The sequence below is a fragment of the Balaenoptera physalus genome (genome assembly GCF_965194825.1).
Source record: "Balaenoptera physalus genome assembly, chromosome: 11".
Classification (NCBI taxonomy): domain Eukaryota; kingdom Metazoa; phylum Chordata; class Mammalia; order Artiodactyla; family Balaenopteridae; genus Balaenoptera; species Balaenoptera physalus.
The window spans coordinates 74,028,205-74,052,491 of record NC_138896.1 but is presented as its reverse complement, the minus strand read 5'-3'; the positions used below and the strand labels follow the sequence as shown (position 1 = coordinate 74,052,491).

Sequence of the window (24,287 nt, the reverse complement as noted above, 5' to 3'; positions counted from 1 at the left end):
CAAGCCAACTTCAGTGAGATTGGAGGTTTATTGGCTCACAAAGGTTGGAATTCCCATAGTATAGTGGGTGGTAGCCTCAGGCATGGCTGGGTCCAGAGGCCCAAAGGAATCCTTAGGACTTAGTCCCTCTCTTTCCATCTTTTGGTTCTACTTTCCTCTGTGTTGGCTCCATTCTCAGCAAGCTATTTCCATGTGGTGTCCCCCAGCAGCTCTGGTTTTGTAATTCTCACAGTCATCAATCCTAGTAGTTCCACCATGGCATGAGAACTGAAACTCAGTGGCCTGGCTTGCATCATGTGCACATCTCTGAACCAGTCACTGTGGCCATATACATAAATTATTCCAACATTCCTCTAAGTAGTTGTACATCCTAGGCTGGTGCCTCCATCACCCAGGAGCAATCATGTGGGTGCCCTGCATGGGAATTCTCCACCCATCCTTGTGGAGCTTCTAGGGATGAGGGGTAATCAGGGCTCAGAAGAGCAGAGCTGTGTCTGAGGATGGACAGGTTAAAGAAAATGATCTCTGCCAGCAATTTACGGATCAGAAAATCCCATGAGTTAGAGAAACAGCTACAAGGAGACATGACATTATAAGAGTTGATAGAGGAAGGCAGAGACTGAGGGAGAAAGATACTGGGGAACATAAAGAGATAATTATAGTTACAGTGAAAGATAAGATTATGAAGGACAGACAGAGAGGGAGACACAGAGACAGCAATGAAGACCAACAAAGTTAGAGAACAGTATGCCCAGATGAATGGAGACACAATAACAGCTCCTCCTTCCACCACCCAGCACACACACACACAGACACACACACACGCACACACACACACATACACACACACAGAAACACCACCAGAGAGAAATAAAAATTCAAAGAGTCTGAGAAAGACATGTCTTTTGGGTATGAGGAATTTGGGGTGGTTGAAGAGAGAACCATTTATTCAGGGATGGTGGGACAGTTGTTTCTAGGGAGAAAGATTTGAGTCATGGTAAAGCCACAAATCCAGGGCCTGGATAGAACTGTGTATCCATTCATTACCTAAATATTTACTGAAACAACAAAAAGACAACCACAACCCAATTAAAAATTTTTTTCAAAACTTGAATAGAATTTTCTTCTAGAGAAGATACACAAATGACCAACAAGCACATTGAGATGCCCAACATCACTCATCATAAGAGAAATGGAAAAGAAAACACAATGAGACACCACTTCACACTCACTAGGATGTCTAGAATTTTCTTTAAAGGAAAATAACAAGAGTTGGCAAGGATATAGAAATACTGGAACACTTGTATATTGCTGATGGGATGTAAAATGCGGTAGCTACTAAGTATTTATAGTGGCATTATTCACAACAGCCAAAAGGTGCAGACAGTCCAAATACCTATCAAGAGTGGATAAACAAAATGTAGCGTATCCATACAATGGATATTTACTTTACTATAAAAAGTAATGAAGTACTGATGCATGGCTACAACGTGGATGAACCTTGAAAACATCATGTTAAGTGAAAGAAACCAGGCACAAAATATCGCATGATTCCACACTAGGTAAATCTATGGAGACAGAATGCAGATTGGTGGCTTCCAGTGGCTGGAGGAGCAGGTACTGGGGAGTGATTGCTTTTTGGGTATGGGGTTTTCTTTTAGGACAATAAAAATATTTTAGAAATTGATATACATAATAGTGGTTGCTTAACACTCTGAACGTACTAAATGCCACTAAATATTATGTGGTTAATATAAAAATGGTTATGTGGATTTCACTTATTTGTGCGACGTGATGGTCAGTCAGGTGAGGTCACATGAGAATAGGAGAGGCACAGGAAACAAGGTTTACTGTACTTACAGATGCTGGAGAAGAGGTCACCACCTCATGTCACACAGGGTCAGAGGACAAGCATCAGGTACTGGGCAAGTGGCAGAAGACAGGGGTGAGAAAAGAACTTTTGCCATGGTCTTTCTTGAAGCAGGAAAGACAAGGTTGGGCAGGGTAAACAGTTCAGGATTGGCTAGCTTGAGTAATTCAGGTGGGCTCTACGTTATAGGGGTGGTCCCCAGATGCCCAGTACCTGGACCTTGGATCTGGAATCTGGACCTGCGATGATTAAGGCACTGGAATATTGCCCTCTGGGGGTGCACAGGCCCGAGAGAGGAGGTAAGGCTCTGGATTGGTTGGTTTGCAAATCATAGGCATGCTCCAGGCTGAGTCCTTTGCCATCTCAAAGAATTGGCCAGCCCTGGGAGGGGTAGTCTACCCAAGCCAGAAAGGAATGTTCAAAAATGATGTCAAAATGTCATAATATACAGAAAGTTAAAATGTATAGCCAATAACATATTGAAAGAGAGAGAGAGGGAGAGAGAACCAACTGTTCTAGATCCTGGGAACACAGCACTGAACCCAGAGTGTCTGCTCTTTTGGAGCTCACCTCTCGTTGGGGGGGGAACAGAAAACAGAGAGGTAAGATAACCTTGGTAGGGATGAGGACTGAAATAGGAAAGCAGAGTCAGGAGCTAGAGTATACAGTAGTGGGCGGGAAAGCTATTTCAATAAGGTGATCAAATCAAAGGAGGCCTCCCTGGAAGGAACATGGAGCAGAGACAAACCTGAATGGAGTGAGGGCTCCACCTGCAAGAAGACAATCCAAGGAAAGGTGGCAGCAAGAGCAAAGCGCTGCGATGGGAGGGTGCTGGGTTTTTTTGATATTAGCAGAGCCGCCAGGGAGGGCATTGAGAGAGTGAGATGGCCAAGGCCAGACTGTGTGGGCTTATGTAGTCCCCAGGCAGGTGGGGGCATTTTGGAATTGAATGGTCTAAATTGAATGAGAATGCTCTTGGATTGGAAGAATTAACATTGTTAAAATGGCCATGCTACCCAAAACAATCTACAGATTTAACTCAATCCCTATCAAATTACTCATGAGATTTTTCACAGAACTAGAGCAAATAATCCTAAAATTTATATGGAATTATAAAAGACCCAGGATTGCCAAAGCAATCCTGAGGAAAAAGAACAAAGCAGGAAGCATAACCCTGCCAGACTTCAGACAATACTACAAAGCTACAATAATCAAAACAACATGGTAGGGCTTCCCTGGTGGCGCAGTGGTTGAGAATCTGCCTGCCAATGCAGGGGACACGGGTTCGAGCCCTGGTCTGGGAAGATCCCGCATGCCGCGGAGCAACTGGGCCCGTGAGCCACAATTACTGAGCCTGCACGTCTGGAGCCTGTGCTCCGCAACAAGAGAGGCCACGATAGTGAGAGGCTCACGCACCGCGATGAAGAGTGGCCCCCACTCGCCGCAACTGGAGAAAGCCCTCACACAGAAACGAAGACCCAACACAGCCAAAAATAAAAATAATATATAAATAATAAATAAAAAATTTAAAAAAAAAACAAAAAAACCCAAAAACCAACATGGTATTGACACAAAAACAGACCTATGGAGCAAGGGAACAGAATAGAGAACCCAGAAATAAACCCATACACCTAAGGTCAATTAATCTTTGACAAAGTAGGCAAGAATATATAAGGGGGAAAAGACAGTCTCTTCAGCAAGCGGTGTTGAGAAAGTTGCACAGCCCATGTAAATCAACGATGTTAGAACACACCCTCACACCATACACAAAAATAAACTCCAAATGGCTAAAGACTTAAATATAAGACACAACACCATAAAAGTCTTAGAATGGAACATAGGTAAAACATTCTCTGTACCACTGTTTTCTTAGGTCAGTCTCCCCAGGCAATAGAAATAAAAGCAAAAATAAACAAATGGGACCTAATCAAACTTACAAGCTTCTGCACAGCAAAGGAAACCATGAGCAAAATGAAATCACAACCATACACCACACTATGAAGGAGTTTCCCTGGAGCTGGCTGGCTTGGCAGCTTTGCAACTTCATGTCTCTTACCCATGGCAGACATTACTAATCAACCACAGACCCCGCTCATCCCGCACCTGGCTCTTAGAATCCTCCTTCATATGGGACCCCAGACAACCTCAGAGCTGACCTGTGAGATGCCCAATATCTGCCATCATTTACCTTGACGCTTCACTGAGATAAGGACCTCTTGAAGCTTTTCTGACAGAGATCTTGTGACACAGTGTTGGAGCCGACCTGATCAATTCTTTATTGGGAAGGGGATGCAGTCTCTAATCCGACAGATCTGTGATCCCAGAGAGACCTCAAGCTCAAGTCCTAGCTAGCTTGCTGTGAGGTCGTAGCTGCCCTGGAAAAAGCCACGGTTGTGACATGTATGCCAGCGCCAGTAGACCTGGATGATGTGGGAAGCATGGAGCAAACGGCAGTAACAAAGGTGGATGCGCCACATGCAACCAGGACTGTAGCCTGACCACTGCCCATTTTTGCCGAGCATAATACTCCAGTGCAGCCTGCCGCTTCTTCTCCAGCAGCTCTGCCAGCTTCTGTTTCCACCAGTACTGAATGATACACGGTCTGAGTGCTGCGTGCAGCAGCGTCTGGCGCACCAGGGTGCCCCGCCACCAGGCCTGAATCTTTATGGTTTTCTGCTCTTCACCTCCCTTTTGAGGGAGGGCCTTCAGGAAAAAGAAGGGACACTCAGGAAATGTTCCCGGCCCACCTGAGCCCTGGTGTGAGCCAGAAAGGGGTCCTGATCCTTTATCAACAATGGCACCTTCCTCAGAAGTTTGTGGGCACTGGGCAGGCCACTGGCTGGATCCTGAAGACCAGACAGGTGTCCTGTCTCTGCCACTCTTGGTTAACAGACACATCACAGTTAAACTCTTGAGTCTCAGGGTCCTCAACTGTAACATGGGGCACAACTGCCCTAGCTGTCACCTGGTTCCTTGGACCTAGTTGGCCAGTCTAGAACAAGAACACCACGATCTATGGGTCTAAGGGTTATTCTGTTGTGCTTGGGCCTGACCACCTACCTGGGAAGCATATCACTTCCCTTCAGACCTCACTCACAGGCTGGAGAAGGGGCATTCTTTGCTCTTCTTTCATGCCTGACTCCAGCTCCAATGCACAACCTGCTGTCTCCCTCTGTCAAGTCACAGGATTAGAAGTTTGGGACTTCCCTGGTGGTGCAGTGGTTAAGACTCCACCTGCCAATGCAGGGCACACGAGTTCGAGCCCTGATCCAGGAAGATCCCACATGCCGCAGAGCAACTAAGCCCGTGTGCCACAACTACTGAGCCTGTGCTCTAGAACCCGTGCTCCACAATGAGAGAAGCCACCACAATGAGAAGCCTGCGCACCACAATGAAGAGTAGCCCCTGCTCGCCACAACTAGAGAAAGCCCGAGCGCAGCAACAGAGACCCAACACAGCCAAAAATAAATAAATAAATAAATAAATAAATTTATTAAAAAAAAAAAAAAAGAAGTTTGTCTGCCCCACACAGTTTGGCACATTTCTCATTTATTCCTCACTTTCACTTCTTTTGGTTCTCACATCTTGAACTTCAGTTAACACACATACATGTACTCATGTAAACACACACACGCTCCCACACGGTTCTAGACTTGGGTTTCCCTGTAGTTGACTCTGCATCCCCCAAACACAGCCCTCCCACCCCGCTCCCCAACTTGGCATAGTCTGGTTCCCAATTGTCAGGGTTTCTTCTCCCTACAACCAAGTCTCCATATCTCAGTCACACCCACCTTTCTCAGACCGAGAAGGAACTAGGACAAAAGGACAACAAGGATGAGTCAATTCCTGTTCATTCCAGTTCTGGATAGGACAACCACTCACCCTGGTTGGCCTGGGACACACTCTCAGTTCATGATTGTTGCTCCTGAGCAATAACTCATAGCACTATCTTTCACTCACAAATGTATCCTGTTTTGGATGACAAATTCCCTGATCATCCCATGCTATGGACCATAGCGAAGACAACCATGACTCCTGGCTGACTTTGTTTAGACATGTTGCAGGTTGGGGTGCCCCTCAACTTTGAGGCTTTCTATCGGCTTACCTTTGGTGGAGGGGATGGAAGGGGTGAAGGTGGAGGCTCTTCTCTCTTTGTCTTTTTTTCTTTTTTGTTCATCAGTGGGGTTTCATCAACATTCTTCTGTAATCAGAGTTTAGAGGGGAAAGATATGGGTAGGTTGTTCTTTGTAAAATTCTGTGCCGAGTCCACCACATACTTAACCTCCTGCCTTGCCCAAAGACCCTAGATGTAGGCTGTGTATCCTTAATCAAATGTGCAAATCCACTTTCCCCTTCCTGCAACTTTCGGTAGACTGGCTCTCTCTTATGCAACATCAAATGCCCATGACTTGGAAATAGATGGTTCAAATTCCTCAGGTCTGCAATCCCCTAAATTTCCCAGAGTTAGGAGGTAGATGCTTCTATCGCTCTGAGGGCTGTACTCTTCCTTGAGGTCCATACAAGTTGTTGTATATATCAGTAGTTTATTTCATTTTTAAAAATTTATTTATTTATTTATTTATTTATTTATGGCTGTGTTGGGTCTTTGTTGCTGCATGTGGGCTTTCTCTACTTTTGGAGAGTGGGGGCTACTCTTCGTTGCAGTGCGCGGGCTTCTCATTGCGGTGGCTTCTCTTGTTGTGGAGCACAGGCTCTAGGCATGCGGGCTTCAGTAGTTGTGGCACGTAGGCTCACTAGTTGTGGGTCGCGTGATCTAGAGCGCAGGCTCAGTAGTTGTGGCGCACAGGCTTAGTTGCTCCATGGCATGTGGGATCTTCCTGGACCAGGGCTCGAACCTGTGTCCCCTGCATTGGCAGGTGGATTCTTTTTTTTTTTCTCCATTTATTTGTACATTTATTGTGATTATTGATACAGACATTTTCTATTGTCTTACAACATGCTGTTTATTTTACTTGCTTTTTTTTTGAATTTTATTTTATTTTTATACAGCGGTTCTTATTAGTTATCTATTTTATACATATTAGTGTATATATGTCAATCTCAATCTCCCAGTTCATCCCACCACCACCACCTGACCCGCCACTTTCCCACCTTGGTGTCCATATATTTGTTCTCTACATCTGTGTCTCTATTTCTGCCCTGCAAACTGGTTCATCTGTACCATTTTTCTAGGTTCCACATATATGCATTAATATATGACATTTGTTTTTCTCTTTCTTACTTACTTCACCCTGCATGACAGTCTCTAGTTTCATCCACGTCTCTACAAATGACCCAATTTCATTCCTTTTTATGGCTGAGTAATATTCCATTGTATATATGTACCACATCTTCTTTATCCATTCATCTGTCGATAGGCATTTCGGTTGCTTCCATGACCTGGCTATTGTAAAATGGTGCTGCAATGAGCACTGGGGTGCATGTGTCAGAGAATTATGGTTTTCTCTGGGTATATGCCCAGTAGTGGGATTCCTGGGTCATATGGTAATTCTATTTGTAGTTTTTTAAGGAACCTCCATACTGTTCTCCATAGTGGCTGTATCAATTTACATTCCCACCAACAGTGCAAGAGGGCTCCTTTTTCTCCAAACCCTCTCCAGCATTTGTTGTTTATAGATTTTCTGATGATGCCCATTCTAACTGGTGTGATACCTCATTGTAGTTTTAATTTGCATTTCTCTAATAATTAGTGATGGTGAGCAGCTTTTCATATGCTTCTTAGCCATCTGTATGTCTTCTTTGGAGAAATGTCTATTTAGGTCTTCTGCCCATTTTTGGATTGCATTGTTTGTTTTTTCAATGTTGAACTGCATGAGCTGTTTATATATTTTGGAGATTAATCCTTTGTCCTTTGATTCGTTTGCAAATATTTTCTCCCATTCTGAGGGTTGTCTTTTTGTCTTGTCTGTAGTTTCCTTTGCTGTGCAAAAGCTTTGAAGTTTCATTAGGTCCCATTTGTTTATTTTTATTTCCATTACTCTAGGAAGTGGGTCAAAAAAGATCTTGCTGTGATTTATTTCAAAGAGTGTTCTTCCTGTGTTTTCCTCTAAGAGTTTTATAGTGTCCGGTCTTACATTTAGGTCTCTAATCCATTTTGAGTTTATTTTTGTGTATGATGTTAGGGAGTGTTCTAATTTCATTCTTTTACATGTAGCTGTCCAGTTTTCCCAGCACCACTTATTGAAAAGACTGTCTTTTCTCCATTGTATATCCTTGCCTCCTTTGTCATAGATTAGTTGACCATAGGTGCATGGGTTTATCTCTGGGCTTTCTATCCTGTTCCATTGATCTATATTTCTGTTTCTGTGCCAGTACCCTATTGTCTGATTACTGTAGCTATGTAGTATAGTCTGAAGTCAGGGATTCCTGACTGAAGTCAGCTGATTCCTCCAGCTCCGTTTTTTTCCCTCAAGACTGCTTTGGCTATTTGGGGTCTTTTGTGTCTCCACACAAATTTTAAGATTTTTTGTTCTAGTTCTGTAAAAAATGCCACTGGTAATTTGATAGGGATTGCATTGAATCTGTAGATCACTTTGGGTAGTATAGACATTTTCATAATATTGATTCTTCCAATCCAAGAACATAGTATATCTCTCCATCTGTTTGTGTCATCTTTGATTTCTTTCATCAGTGTCTTATAGTTTTCTGAGTACAGGTCTTTCACCTCCTTAGGTAGGTTTATTCCTAGGTATTTTATTCTTTTTGTTGCAATGGTGAATGGGAGTGTTTCCTTAATTTCTCTTTCTGGCAGGTGGATTCTTAACCACTGCACCACCAGGGAAGTCCAGTTCATTTCTGTTTATTGCTGAGCAGTATACCATGGTATGAATGTACAAGTTATTTAGCCATTCACCCATTTGGGTTGTTTCCAAGTTTTTGGCTATTATCCAACTTTAAAATATTGTACATGTTTTTGTTTGAACATAGGTTTTCAATTCTCTTGGGTATATATCTAGAAGTGTGGGTTATTGGTAATTCTATAATTAACTTTTAAGAGACCATTAAACTGTTTTCCACAGCAGTTACCCCATTTTACATTCCTATGAGCCATGTGTGAGAAATCTCGTTTTTCCAATCTTCGCTATCTGCTATATCATAGATATTGCTGTATTGCAGAGATGGAACCAACAGCATTTCATGATGGATTGATGTGGGAGGGAAATGAATGGAGGTAAGTAAAAAGGAGTATTCAGAGAGGAATTTGAATCAAACAGACTGGGTGAATGGTCAAGTGAAGTAATTTTGGTCTTTTTTTTTTTTTTCCGCACTGTGCAGCATGTGGGATCTTAGTTCCCTGACCAGGGATCAAACCTGTGCCCCCTGCAGTCGAAGTGCAGATTCTTAGCCACTGGACTGCCAGGGAAGTCCCTAATTTTGGTCATTTTTGCCAACAGTCTCTCATTAAGTACTCTTGATGAATATCGTTTCTGTGGAGTTGGGGGTAAGGGATGCCCACTGAAGTGAGTTTAGGAGAGAATGGGAGGAGTGGAGGGGGAGACAGTGACAACATATTTTGCTATGAGGAGATATAAGAACTGGAATAGGAGTTAGTCAAGGATGGACTTTTTAAATATGGGGGACAGTTTGTACGCTGATGGGAAACTGATTTAGAGAAAGAAATGAAATTACAGGATGACATCATTGTAAAGGGAAGAGGTGATAGGGAGCAAAAGTAAAAGAAGAGTGCAAGAAGAGCAAAGTGGAGAGGGTGGCCTCAGATGGGGCAAAGAATTCATTTCAACTCAAGAAAGGCAAAAAGTGTGGTGCAAATGATTCTGAGGTGGAGGATGAGAGGATAGGAAGATGGGGTTCCAGTCTGCTGCTATTTCCTCGGTTAAGTGTGTGGTAACATCATCATTTGAGGTTAAGAGGAAAAAGAGGGAGAACTGACCATTTGAAGAGACTTGTATGCAAGAATGCAAGATCTTCAGGTCAAGAAGCAAGCTTATAACCTATTTTCAAAACAGAAATACAGTCACAGATATAGAAAACAAACTTATGGTTACCAAGGGGTAAGGGGGGGAGGGATAAATTGGGAGATTGGGGTTGACATATACACACTATTATATATAAAACAGATAACTAATAAGAACCTACTGTATTGCACAGGGAACTCTGCTCAATACTGTCATGACCTATATGGGAAGAGAATCTAAAAAAGAGTGGGTATATGTATATGTATGGCTGATTCACTTTGCTGTACAGCAGAAACTAACACAACATTGTAAATCAACTATACTCCAATAAAAATTAATTTAAAAAAAAGCAAGCTTATAGAGAAGTATCTTGAGAAGTTTGTCCATCTGTTGTCCTGAATAGAAACCCCAACCATGCAGTATGGTGGTTTGTTTATCTTCAGGGAAGTTCAGCTCTTCTGGTGCAAGATGAAGCAGGTGAAGGGTTGCATTCATCCAAAGGTGGAGAGAGACAGGGCAAATGGTGGTAAAATTGTAAAAGAATGCTTAATAGACAATGGATCTAAGCTGGGGCAAGCGGTGAGAGCATGACGGCATGATGGGCAGTAAAATACTGGTAAGGTCAATCTCTGGGAAGTTCTTAGGGCTGAAGAAACATTTGGAGTGATGCATAAGAATCAATGGCTCTAACACAGGGGTTGACAAACTTATTCCATAAAGGGCCAAATAGTATCTTAGGCTTGTTGTCTGTACAGTCTCTGTCAAAACCACTCAAATGTAGGTCATAGTTTTCTGACCTCTGCTCTAAAGGATAGAAGGCAAAACTCAGAGACCGGGGTGACTGAAATTATTATTATTGCTGTGATCAGTTTTGAGTGATGACAAGTGTCACTAAACAGGACCCCCTGGGGCCTTCCTGGGACAGACCCCCCCCCCACACCCATGTCCTTTGCCCGCCTCTTGTCTGTAAAAACAACTTTAGCTAAAGAATAAATTTAGGGCTTCCCTGGTGGCACAGTAGTTAAGAATCTGCCTGCCAATGCAGGGGACACGGGTTCGAGCCCTGGTCTGGGAAGATCCCACATGCCATGGAGCAACTAGGCCCATGCGCCACAACTACTGAGCCTGCGCTCTAGAGCCCACGAGCCACAACTACTGAGCCTGCGTGCCACAACTGCTGAAGCCCATGCGCCTAGAGCCTGTGCTCTGCAACAAGAGAAGCCACTGCAATGTGAAGCCCGCGCACCACAACAAAGAGTAGCCCCTGCTCGCTGCAACCAGAGGAAGCCTGCGTGCAGCAGCAAAGACCGAACGCAGCCAAAAATAAATAAATAAATAAATAAATAAATAAATGTATTTTAAAAAAAGAATAAATTTAATCAGAAAATTTTAAAAAATGCAAAAACAAAGGCAAGCAGTCAAATAAGACAAAATAGTAATAGTTTAGCCATTAAACAAAGTCAAGGGCCTTTAGTTCCTCCTTGAGGGCTAGAGATAATATTCTGAGCCATATCTTTTGATCTGTTTTACAGATACTGAAACCCCCACCAGGTGGAAGAAGTTAACTGTATGCTGCCCACAAGCACGTAGACCCCAGACCGGTTGGAACCAAAAGGTTCATGAGGTTGACTCCTGGTTTCTCACCACCAACTAATCAATAGAATGCCCATGATCTGATCATGTACCCTGCAACCCTCTCCTCAGCATGTAGCCCCTTCCTCTTTTCCCCATACTGTCTTTGAACAAAATCTAAAGAGTGGGGAATTGGTTCTTTGGGATATGTGTCCACCTTCCCCCCAGGGTTGCAAACTTCCTCAGTAAAGCTATCTTTCTTTTTACCTAACACTTGTCTCTCAGTATTGGATTTTTTTTTTTCTTTTTTTGGCTGTGTTGGGTCTTTGTTGCTGCACATTGGCTTTCTCTAGTTGTGGCGAGCAGGGGCTACTCTTTGTTGTGGTGCGTGGGCTTCTCATTGTGGTGGCTTCTCTTGTTGCAGAGCACCGGCTCTAGGTGTGTGAGCTTCAGTAGTTGTGGCACATAGGCTCAGTAGTTGTGGCTTGCGGGCTCTAGAGTGCAGGCTCAGTAGTTGTGGCGCACGGGCTTAGCTGCTTCGCGGCATGTGGGATCTTCCCAGACCAGGGATCGAACTCGTGTCCCCTGTATTGGCAGGTGGATTTTTAACCACTGCGCCACCAGGGAAGTCCCTTGTCTCTCAGTATTGGATTTTTAAACAACAAGCAGCTGAACCTAAGTTTGATAACACAAGCACTAGGGGAATACCACCCAAGTGTGGCGAGCATTTGTTACCACTGAGATAAGCACAGAGATTGAGAATAAGCATTTAGACACTTTTAAAGCAATTTGAAATAGTAATTTTATGTCTGTTTTAATAATTAAAAACAAGCCTTGTATTCTGTATGCCTTTTCCATTTATTTTTATCATAATTTATTTCTTTGTTTTACAAAACAATCAGTCTATGATGGATTGGACATTAAAAAAATGGTCCTTCCCCACAGACAGCTTCAGAAGCAATGGTCTTTAGTGCGATCATAGGAGTGAAGGACTAAGCTAGGGTGGAAGTCAAAATCACTGGAGGTGAGAGGCAAGGGGCTTGGGGGCATCATCCAGTCAATGTTGAAGTCACTAAGAATGGTGTCATACATAGGGTGGAGGTGGTTGATATCAGTGGGAGCCCTATTTGTGTTCAGCACCCTAGAGAAGCTAGCACTGTGGAGGGAGGATGGAGACAGAACTGAGGTTCCTTAAGATAACGATATCCGCTATTTCCCAAAGAAAACAGCATCCAAATTAGCATGAAGGTTGCAAAACCTTGTGTCCAGTCATCACTCAGGCCAGCCTCCTGTGCTTTCTCTGTTCCCAGGAGAGCCAGACAAGTGTCTAACTTCTGTCTGGGGCTTGCCAAACAGAAAGCCAGTGGGTGTAACCCCAGCTGGGCCCCGACAGTAGGCTGAGAGAGTGTGGCGTGGCCTCACTCTCAATAAGAGGAGGTATCCAGAGTCTTCAGGAATATAAAGCCCAATGCCTCCCAATTGCAAGTTTAGGAGACAAGACTGATGCTGGGACTGTGGAATGAGACACCTGGCTCTGCATATATGAGGTCAGCCTCAGGCAGCAATTTCTGATTTGCATAGAGTGAGTGGCATACGGCCACTGTGAGTCCAGAACAGGGGCCATAGGTACTGAGGGGTCGGGGTGGGGATGGGAGGGAGAGATACCTATATTGAAGTATTTCCCCAAGTAGAAGAGGAGGGGCAGGGCCTGAATCTTTGGGGTCCCCATCCTGTGGGAGTCACTGAAACACACAAAACCTGGTCAGACATTTATTGGGGCGGTGGAACCAGCTCTCCACCTTATGGTACTCTTAGACTGATAGGATTTCAATATGGAACTCCAGCTGGTTGAAAGTGCCTTCATATTGTGCCTGTGAAACATCACTGGTCTGAAAGGTGAAGCAGCTCTTTGGAGCTTGGAGTATGCAGACAGCGTTGCACACTTGGCAATAACGTTGATGGCACTGCCACATGCGAACCCAGGACTGGAGCTTGACTGCCGCCTGCTCCTGGATTACATAGATCTTCAATGAGATCTGCCGCCGCTTATACACCTGCCTCCACAGGACTGTTCTCCACCAGGACTGAATCATCCAGGCCCTGAGGGCGGCTGCCAGCAGGGTCCTACGCACCAGGTTGCCACGCCACCAGGCCTGGATCTTCCCAGCCGCCTTCTCTCTTGCTCTCTGGCGTTGTTTTGCAAGAAGCAACTAACCAAGCAAAGCAGAGGACTCCCAGTGAATTTGTCCCCATCAACCACAGCTCTGGTGTCTGCCACAAAGGACCTCTGATCTCCCCTCTTAACAATCAGCCTTTTCCCTGGTGGTTCTGAGGACCCAGGAGACCTGGGTGGGGTTTTGGCTCTAATTCTATCTTGTCTGTGGCCATGAACACATCTGCTCACCCTCTGAGTCACAGTGTTTTTGTCTATAAAATGGGCATATGCTTGCCCTGTGGTCTTCACAAGTTCATGGAATCAGTGGAAACACTTTCTGATCCAGGAGACCCACCATGGATGTGAGGAACCAAAGGGTCCTCATAAGGATGAACCTGTGCATTTGTAGCTTGCACCTCAGCCCAAATTCCAGCCTGTGATGCTGCCTCCTGACGTCTCACACCATGTCACAGCCCCTTGGCGTCTTCCCCACCTCAATTCTTTTGACTTCCACTACTATCTCTCAGTCACCCTCATATACTTCTAGGCCCAGACTGCCCTTTCTCCAGCTCTCCAGTTCTCACTGTGCTGTGTCCCACCTTCCAGGTTGCCTGTGGGTATCCCGATTCCTTGCTTCTCTGCTGTCTCTCTCCCCTGCATCCTTAACACAGATCACCCAGAATAGGGAAGGAATTTACAAGGACAGGAGGGCAACACTGGGCTGACTCCTATGAGACTAGCGATGGAGCCTTTACTTCCAAGGACACTGGGGTCAGAGGGCCAATGATCTGTGGTTCTCTCATGCTCCTGGGTCCCACCTACCTTTTTTTGCCTCTCTTTCTCTAGAGCATCATTATCTGGCTCAGACTTCTGCAATCAGAATATAGGGAGAAAGCATGAGTGAGGACTAGCCTCTGGGCAAAGTCTCCATAGCCCCAGCTCCCCGTTCCTTCCCTTGGTCCTTTGAAGTCATCTAGTGCTTCCCTCTGCCATGGGACAACTCCCCACGCCCGGGGAAGGGAGTGTCTAAGTCTTACACAGCATTTACTGCCCATGGTTTGGGGGCAGTGGTTCAGGTGTTCACATCCCCCTCTGGTCGCTGCTCCATTGGCCCTGGCAGAGGCAGGCAGGATGGTAGATGAGAAGATAGCCATGATGTCACAAGGGCAACTATGACCCAGGGACCATATTGCCTTCTCCAGGCTCAAACTTGTTGGATAAAGTGGAAACACCTGCCCATTTCCCTCCTGCCAGGGATGGACCAGGGTCTTTGGTAGAACCACAGCCCCTGAGAGTCTGTCTTGTCCCAAGAATGATCTCTGGTCTGGTCCACCCACAAGATCGTCCTGTCCTCAGCCGCTGAGTAGAGCAGCTCACACAGTGCAGAGGAAGGTGCATGGGCTCAGGCTGCTCCCCATGCCCTCCTGCTTTCTCTGCCATGGTGCCCTTCTTCAGTGGGTGAGAAAGTCCTTCTTTAATGGGGAGCAGTGTGGGTATGGATGGTGAGCAGAAGGGGCCAAGGAAGGTTTGGGATGGATGTACCTCAGCCAATTTCTACTCCCTCCCTCCAGCTGCTGTAATCCCCTGTCCTTCTGTAGCTGTTGGGTTCCACTTAGCAAGTCAGTGTATGTTCCTTATAACACAACAAGACTTTTCATCCTGTCTGAAACAGTGGGTTGGAGGAATTTCCCAAATGGTCATTACCTAGGAGACAGGTAATATCCCAGACTCCTCTGGTAGTGGCAGTGGTCATATTTTAAAGTCAATTAGGGGGACTTCCCCGGTGGTCCAGGGCTTAAGACTTCGCCTTCCAGTGCAGGGGTTGTGGGTTCGATCCATGGTCAGAGAGCTAAGATCCCACATGCCTCGCGGCCAAAAAACCAAAACATAAAACAGAAGCAAACCGAATGTAAAATGGATGGCTAGTGGGAAGGTGCTGCATAGCACAGGGAGATCAGCTCGATGGTTTGTGACAATCTAGAGGAGTGGGATAGGGAGGGTGGGAAGGAGGCTCAAGAGGGAGGGGATATGGAGATATATGTATACATATAGCTAATTCACTTTGTTGTACAGCAGAAACTAACACAACATTGTAAAGCAATTATACGCCAACAGAGATGTAAAAAAAAAAAAGCAATATTGTAATAAATTCAATAAACACTTTAAAAATGGTCCACATCAAAAAAAATCTTTAAAAAAAAAAAGTCAATTAGGTATTCAGGCTTGCTTCAAAAGCCAGCTGTCTTCTAGCTGTCCCCACCACCATTTCCCAGCTATGTTCACATTCTCTCTCCCTCCAGATCTCAGTAACATGCTGACACTGACATTGCCTCTTCATTTTAAGGCATTATCTATCAACTTCCCACCAAAGAAGATGAGGATTTAATTTTTCTGTCCCACTCCAAGCAACCCCACTTTTTCTTCTCCTCATCTTCCCCATGAGGTTATTTGCTTTAGGTCCAATCATGATTTAGTGTTTACATTATCATGACCATGTGAGTGCTACTGACAGCCGTGCCAAGGAGCAAACTCTGATTCCCTTCCTCTCCCTGCACAGTTTCATAGAAGCTTTTATTATGAAAATGTTAAAAATATATATAATTTGATAACAGTGACTCCAAATGTACTCATGACCCAGCATAACCTGTCTTCCTCCTCTGAATTCATTTCTAAGTGACCTCCAATGATTCTCTACAGCAGACAATGCTGCAAGGAGCATCTTTCTGTCTCTTTGCAGCTGTGGGAGGCATTCTCCAGAGATACACACAGGGTGGCTTGCTGAGTCATAGGACAGTTGGCTCCTCCACGCCACTAAATCCTGACAAACTGCTCTCCAAAGTGGCAGCCCCAAGTCTAACCTATGTCAATCACTTACTAATTTTTCCTGAACTGAAAGATGTAAAGTGGTGTTGCCTTGCTATTTTACTTTGCATTTCTCTGAAAAGAGACTTGAGCAGAGTGTGACTCTTGAGAGTGAGTACCTGGGTTCCAGTCTTGACACAGACCCTTTCTGGCTGTGTGAACTTGAGGCAGGAGATAGGTGGGCCCCAGGGTGAGTAGCTGGAGTTTGTCCCCTGTGGTCAGATACTCCAAGATGAAGATAACAGCAGGAACAAGAGAGGAGCTGAGCCCTGCCCAGATAAAAGATAAAGAGACCACATATTTCTCATTCTTGAAGTCAAGGAGACCTTTCTCCTACACATGTGCAGAAAGGCTCCTTGGGTGCCAAAAACAGAGGGGGCATCACTCCATGATAGGTGATGTCAACCTACCCATAGGCCTCTTCCCTAGAATCCATCTTGGCTAAGAGATGCATGCGCACACAGGGAAGGATCCTGAGTTAAACCAAATGCAGACTCAGAGCCAAGCAAAGCAAGATGATTGCCAGAGGAAACCTGGAAGTATGCTCCATATAAGTGATTCAAACTACCACGAGGGCACGACTCTCTCGGAGCCCGCCCGAGTGAGAGTATGTCTATTCACACATACCATTTTTCCTCCTAATAAACACTTTACTTGTTTCACTACTTTCTGTGGAAATTTCTTTGCGGAAATTTTACAAAGCCAATGGGCCAGGGCCTTGTCACTGGCCACTGGTCTTCGTGGTCTAGTGGCTACTAGCGGGGGTTACTGTTTGTTGTGGTGCACGGGCTTCTCATTGCGATGGCTTCTCTTGTTGCGGAGCACAGACTCTAGGCGTGCAGGCTTCAGGAGTTGTGGCACGTGGGCTCAGTAGTTGTGGCTTGTGGGCTCTAGAGTGCAGGCTCAGTAGTTGTGGCACACGGGCTTAGTTGCTCTGCGGCATGTGGGATCTTTCTGGACCAGGGCTCAAACATGTGTCTCCTGCATTGGCAGGCTGTTTCTTGACCACTGCGCCACCAGGGAAGTCCCTGGACCTCCAGCATTCTCTTGTATGACTTCCTTGGATAACCCTTTGCTGGATAGAAATGTTGCAAATATCCTTCCCAGACATCATCTGCCTGTTAACCTTTCCCATGGTGTCTTTCATTGCACAGATATCTTTCCATTCATTTCCCCCTTTATAATCGTGCTTTCTCATCCAAACTCACACATTTTTTCTATTAGATTCTGGTTTATGTTTTACATTGAGGTCTTCACCAAGTGACAGGAACATGATTCTGCACACCGTGTCGCCCTCTTTCTAGGATTTAGTCCCTCATTTTGATAGAGCACATCCTATCTTAGTTTCCTAAGAAAAGGTGCATTGACACAAATTTGCAGAGAGATGCATGGTTGAAAATGACTTTATGCTCAAATCTGATTGATAGTTTTGCTTAGTATAGAATTGTAGATTGAAAATAATTTTCTTCAGAATTTTGAGGACTTTGTTCCACTTTCTTCTAGAAGTCTAATGCTACTCTGATTCTTTAGTCCATGGGATGCAACCTATTTTTTTACTTTTTGGAAGCTTTAAAATCTTCTCTTTATCTCTGATGTTATGAGTTTATTGTTGTTTCAATAAATACTTATGTAATTAGTACACGATTCTATCCAGGTCTTAGATGATTCAAATCCTACTCTCTAGAAATGACTGTCCCACCATCCCTGACAATTCTCTCAGCTAACCATCCCAGGTCCCTCATCCCTAATAGACATGTTGTTCTCAACCTCTCCAAGATTTTTTTTCTTATTCATTGTGTTGGGTGCTTGATTAGCCTTTTAGTTTAGAAAACATGTCATCAAACTCTGGAAAACTTTATTGTATTCGTTTTTTTAAAAAAATAATTTCTACCCTTCAATTTTCTCTATTTAATACTTATACAAATCCTATTAGTAAGATCATAGATTGATCCTCTAACTTTTCAATATTTTCTACATTATCTTCTAACTTTTTTTTGTTCTACTTTTTTGGAAGATTTTCTCCATTTTTTAAAGAGTCTTAACTTTCAAGAGCTCTTTCCTGTCTTCTGAATATTCTTTTAATGGCACACCATTCTTGTTTCACTGATTTATCATCTCTTATCAGTCTAGAATGTTAGTTATAGTTGCTAGTTTGGGGTTTTTTTTTTTTAACATTTTTCTTCTGTTCCCAGTATTGCCTCTATTTCTTTTAAGCCTTTTTTTTCCTGTTTTTGTTTTTGTTTCAGTCTTTCATGTTAGAAGCTTTATGCAAATGTCAACGATTTACGTTAAATGTTCCTTATTTAAGTGTAAGAGGAGAATGCTAAAAAATCGAAAGGAAGCTCAGCGTCCATGGGTGGGGCTTATGATGCCATTCAGTAAGGGTTAATAAGGCAGAGTTGGGTTTTGTTTCAAACATCAGTATTCATTTGTTTTATTCTTTGGAGCTTGTGGTAGATTGCATTAGTGGCCTTATACAGACAACTTTTGCTATGGGACTTTGAAGTTTCTTCCCATAAGGGAACAGAATCTATCTTCCTGTGCCTTGGGTTTGGCTATGTGACTTGCTTTGCCCAGTAGAATAAGGTGGAATGATGACATGCAAGTTTGACTTTGGCTTTGAAAGGCTTTGCCCATTTATATTTGCCCTTTTGCACTTCTGCCATTGCCAAGACAAGAAAAACCCCGGGTAGCCTGCTGGTATGAGGAGGAGGAAGAGAAATGTGGAGCAGAGCTTCCCCGGCCAAGCCACCCCAGTTCAACGCAGGCTAGGTCAGCAGGCTTACTGTTGCATGCCACTGAGGCTTGTGGCAGTTTGTTATGCAGCATTTGTGTAGCAATAATGGACTGATTCCCCAGAGAAGAATCCCAGAACCTTGAGTCAGAGAGTAGGAAAATGAAACTTGACTGCAGGCCTTCAGGGAGCTGAGTTGGCAAAGAGGTTTGGAGGTCTCAATGTTCACCCCACACACTTCCAATCAATCCCTCCATTTTAGTATAGCACTTCACCTCTGCCTTCAGCATGCCTGAAATCCCTGAGTCCAGATGTCCTTTGCTTTAACTTATCTGGAAAATAAATCTCTCTCTTGCCAGGCCTGGAGCAGGGGCTATTGCCCAGCAGTACACATGAAGGAGGGGAATAGGGTAATTCCTACAAAGGAAGGGGGAATTCCAACAAATCCTTAAATAAATGTTTAATCCTTACCTAGAGATTCTTAATAGCTGGTGCCCCAATTTCACAGTATGTTATTATTACAGGTTTGTAATGCATTTTAATGTGACTGATCATTATCTCAGTCTCTTTTTTCAAAATTGTCTTAATTGTGGATATTTATTTATTCTTCATTATGATTCTCTTGCCTCAGGGTGCTAATTTACCAAAAACTCCTAATGAGATTTTTATTGGAATTGAGTTTAATTTACAGATTAACTTAGAAATAATTGACAACTTTACAACGTTAAGTTGTTTCATCAATGACTATTTACTATTTTTCCTATTTATTTAGATCTTCTTTTATGCCCTTTTGAGCTGTGGACAGAAGTGGTATATGTAACTTCAAGGACATGCCCTTAAAGAGAAGTAGCATGCCTTTCTCCTTCTCTTTCATCCTTACTGGCTAGATTAGGGATATAATTATTGATCTTAAAGCTGCCATCTTGGATCATGAAGTAACCTTGGGACTAGAGGCCATATATAGCAAAGTAAAAAGTTGGAAGGGGAAAGGATTTCTTAATCTGTGGGTACCATGCCAGGCCTGGAACATGTTTCTGAACTTAAACCTCAATTTGTTTAAACCACTGCTACTTTGGTTCTGCTTTCATTTACAGCCACCATATAGCTAAACTCTACCCCAGTGATTCGCATAGTGGAGTTCCCTAAAGCAGTAGTCACAGAATCACCTGGAAACTTGTTAGAAATACTCATTCTTGGGAACGTGATATACTGAATCAGAAATGATGGGTGGGGCCCAGCAATCTGCTTTAATGAGACCCTCCACCTCACTGGGACTGCTGATAAAGTTTGAAAAACATTACCCTATTTCCCTCTTAGGTTCAACACCCACAATAGAATTTCTTCATGGGAAGATTTCTTTAGGGGGCAGAGCTCAGAGGTCATCCTGGAGTAAAGGCTGCCACACATATGCTTTGCATAAGTGGAGTAGAGGGCAAGAGAAGGACCTGACTGGTTCATCTATTCCTCACACAGTTGTTTCAAGAATGACTGATGATTATTGCCCATGGCTTCCTCCTGCTGACTTGCTGAACTAGGCAAATGATAAAATGCCACACTGGCTCACAGGTGACCAATCCATGATTAGATTCACACTCAGGCCATTCTAATTCTAGATGATTAGCTGATTTATTCATAACTCCACAGCACTTTCCTTTTTCACCACACTACACAGCATTACAAGAATGTTCTGATCTTCTGGGTGCATTAAGTGAGAGATAATCCCATGTTTATTGTAAGAATTTCCTAGGCATACCTTCTGCCAAGTTTCTAACTCAAAAACCAATTTTTGAAAACCCATTCCGGAAAAGCAACTTATGTAAAATTCAATCTCCTTTAAGTGTTTCTTAATTTGCAGAGATCTCCTACTCCTTTGCTATCTGTCTTATTAGCAAGCCAACTTCAGTGAGATTGGAGGTTTATTGGCTCACAAAGGTTGGAATTCCCATAGTATAGTGGGTGGTAGCCTCAGGCATGGCTGGGTCCAGAGGCCCAAAGGAATCCTTAGGACTTAGTCCCTCTCTTTCCATCTTTTGGTTCTACTTTCCTCTGTGTTGGCTCCATTCTCAGCAAACTATTTCCATGTGGTGTCCCCCAGCAGCTCTGGTTTCGTAATTCTTACAGTCATCAATCCTAGTAGTTCCACCATGGCGTGAGAACTGAATCTCAGTGGCCTGGCTTGCATCATGTGCACATCTCTGAACCAGTCACTGTGGCCATATACATAAATTATTCCAACATTCCTCTAAGTAGTTGTACATCCTAGGCTGGTGCCTCCATCACCCAGGAGCAATCATGTGGGTGCCCTGCATGGGAATTCTCCACCCATCCTTGTGGAGCTTCTAGGGATGAGGGGTAATCAGGGCTCAGAAGAGCAGAGCTGTGTCTGAGGATGGACAGGTTAAAGAAAATGATCTCTGCCAGCAATTTACGGATCAGAAAATCCCGTGAGTTAGAGAAACAGCTACAAGGAGACATGACATTATAAGAGTTGATAGAGGAAGGCAGAGACTGAGGGAGAAATATACTGGGGAACACAAAGAGATAATTATAGTTACAGTGAAAGATAAGATTATGAAGGACAGACAGAGAGGGAGACACAGAGACAGCAATGAAGACCAACAAAGCTAGAGAACAGTATGCCCAGATGAATGGAGACACAATAACAGCTCCTCCTTCCACCACCGAGCACACACACACACACACACACACACACACACACACACACACAGAGAAACACTGCCAGAGAGAAATAAAAATTCAAAGAGGCTGAGAAAGACATGTCTTTTGGGTATGAGGGATTTGGGGTGGTTGAAGAGAGAACCGTTTATTCAGGGATGGTGGGACAGTTGTTTCTAGGGAGAAAGATTTGAGTCATGGTAAAGCCACAAATCCAGGGCCTGGATAGAACTGTGTATTCATTCATTACCTAAATATTTACTGAAACAACAAAAAGACAACCACAACCCAATTAAAATTTTTTTTCAAAACTTGAATAGAATTTTCTTCTAGAGAAGATACACAAATGACCAACAAGCACATTGAGATGCCCAACATCACTCATCATAAGAGAAATGGAAAAGAAAACACAATGAGACACCACTTCACACTCACTAGGATGGCTAGAATTTTCTTTAAAGGAAAATAACAAGAGTTGGCAAGGATATAGAAATATTGGAACACTTGTATATTGCTGATGGGATGTAAAATGCGGTAGCTACTAAGTATTTATAGTGGCATTATTCACAACAGCCAAAAGGTGCAGACAGTCCAAATACCTATCAAGAGTGGATAAACAAAATGTAGCATATCCATACAATGGATATATACTCTACTATAAAAAGTAATGAAGTACTGATGCATGGCTACAACGTGGATGAACCTTGAAAACATCATGTTAAGTGAAAGAAGCCAGACACAAAATATCGCATGAATCCACACTAGGTAAATCTATGGAGACAGAATGCAGATTGGTGGCTGCCAGTGGCTGGAGGAGCAGGTACTGGGGAGTGATTGCTTTTTGGGTATGGGGTTTTCTTTTAGGACAATAAAAATATTTTAGAAATTGATATACATAATAGTGGTTGCTTAACACTCTGAACGTACTAAATGCCACTGAATATTATGTGGTTAATATAAAAATGGTTATGTGGATTTCACTTATTTGTGCGACGTGATGGTCAGTCAGGTGAGGTCACATGAGAATAGGAGAGGCACAGGAAACAAGGTTTACTGTACTTACAGATGCTGGAGAAGAGGTCACCACCTCATGTCACACAGGGTCAGAGGACAAGCATCAGGTACTGGGCAAGTGGCAGAAGACAGGGGTGAGAAAAGAACTTTTGCCATGGTCTTTCTTGAAGCAGGAAAGACAAGGTTGGGCAGGGTAAACAGTTCAGGATTGGCTAGCTTGAGTAATTCAGGTGGGCTCTACGTTATAGGGGTGGTCCCCAGATGCCCGGTACCTGGACCTTGGATCTGGAATCTGGACCTGCGATGATTAAGGCACTGGAATATTGCCCTCTGGGGGTGCACAGGCCCGAGAGAGGAGGTAAGGCTCTGGATTGGTTGGTTTGCAAATCATAGGCATGCTCCAGGCTGAGTCCTTTGCCATCTCAAAGAATTGGCCAGCCCTGGGAGGGGTAGTCTACCCAAGCCAGAAAGGAATGTTCAAAAATGATGTCAAAATGTCATAATATACAGAAAGTTAAAATGTATAGCCAATAACATATTGAAAGAGAGAGAGAGGGAGAGAGAACCAACTGTTCTAGATCCTGGGAACACAGCACTGAACCCAGAGTCCCTGCTCTTTTGGAGCTCACCTCTCGTTGGTGGGGGGGAACAGAAAACAGAGAGGTAAGATAACCTTGGTAGGGATGAGGACTGAAATAGGAAAGCAGAGTCAGGAGCTAGAGTATACAGTAGTGGGCGGGAAAGCTATTTCAATAAGGTGATCAAATCAAAGGAGGCCTCCCTGGAAGGAACATGGAGCAGAGACAAACCTGAATGGAGTGAGGGCTCCACCTGCAAGAAGACAATCCAAAGAAAGGCGGCAGCAAGAGCAAAGTGTTGCGATGGGAGGGTGCTGGGGTTTTTTTTGATATTAGCAGAGCTGCCAGGGAGGGCATTGAGAGAGTGAGACGGTTAAGGCCAGACTGTGTAGGCTTATGTAGTCCCCAGGCGGGTGGGGGTATTTTGGAATTGGTCTAAATTGAATGAGAATGCTCTTGGATTGGAAGAATTAACATTGTTAAAATGGCCATGCTACCCAAAACAATCTACAGATTTAACTCAATCCCTATCAAATTACCCATGAGATTTTTCACAGAACTAGAGCAAATAATCCTAAAATTTATATGGAATTATAAAAGACCCAGGATTGCCAAAGCAATCCTGAGGAAAAAGAACCAAGCAGGAAGCATAACCCTGCTAGACTTCAAACAATACTACAAAACTACAATAATCAAAACAACATGGGGGGGCTTCCCTGGTGGCGCAGTGGTTGAGAATCTGCCTGCTAATGCAGGGGACACGGGTTCGAGCCCAGGTCTGGGAAGATCCCACATGCCGCGGAGCAACTAGGCCCGTGAGCCACAACTACTGAGCCTGCGCGTGTGGAGCCTGTGCTCCGCAACCTGTGCTCCGCAACAAGAGAGGCCG

The 24,287-nt window shown here is 43.9% G+C and overlaps 1 protein-coding gene across 6 annotated transcripts in view; it reads right to left on the bottom strand.

Annotated features, from left to right (window-relative positions):
• Window positions 1-24,287, bottom strand: part of LOC309638472 (IQ domain-containing protein F2-like) — a 144,134-nt gene that overhangs the window by 39,004 nt on the left and 80,843 nt on the right. For 4 of the 6 annotated variants that reach the window (XM_082414553.1, XM_082414554.1, XM_082414556.1 and 1 more), the window contains exon 3: window positions 5,976-6,071. In XM_082414553.1, coding sequence (XP_082270679.1) covers window positions 5,976-6,047 — 72 coding nt within the window. In that variant the 5' untranslated portion in view covers window positions 6,048-6,071. Of the gene's footprint in view, window positions 1-5,975; window positions 6,072-16,515; window positions 16,666-16,863; window positions 22,931-24,287 lie in introns of those variants that run through there. The other 2 variants (XR_014251129.1, XR_014251131.1) reach the window with 2 other exon arrangements.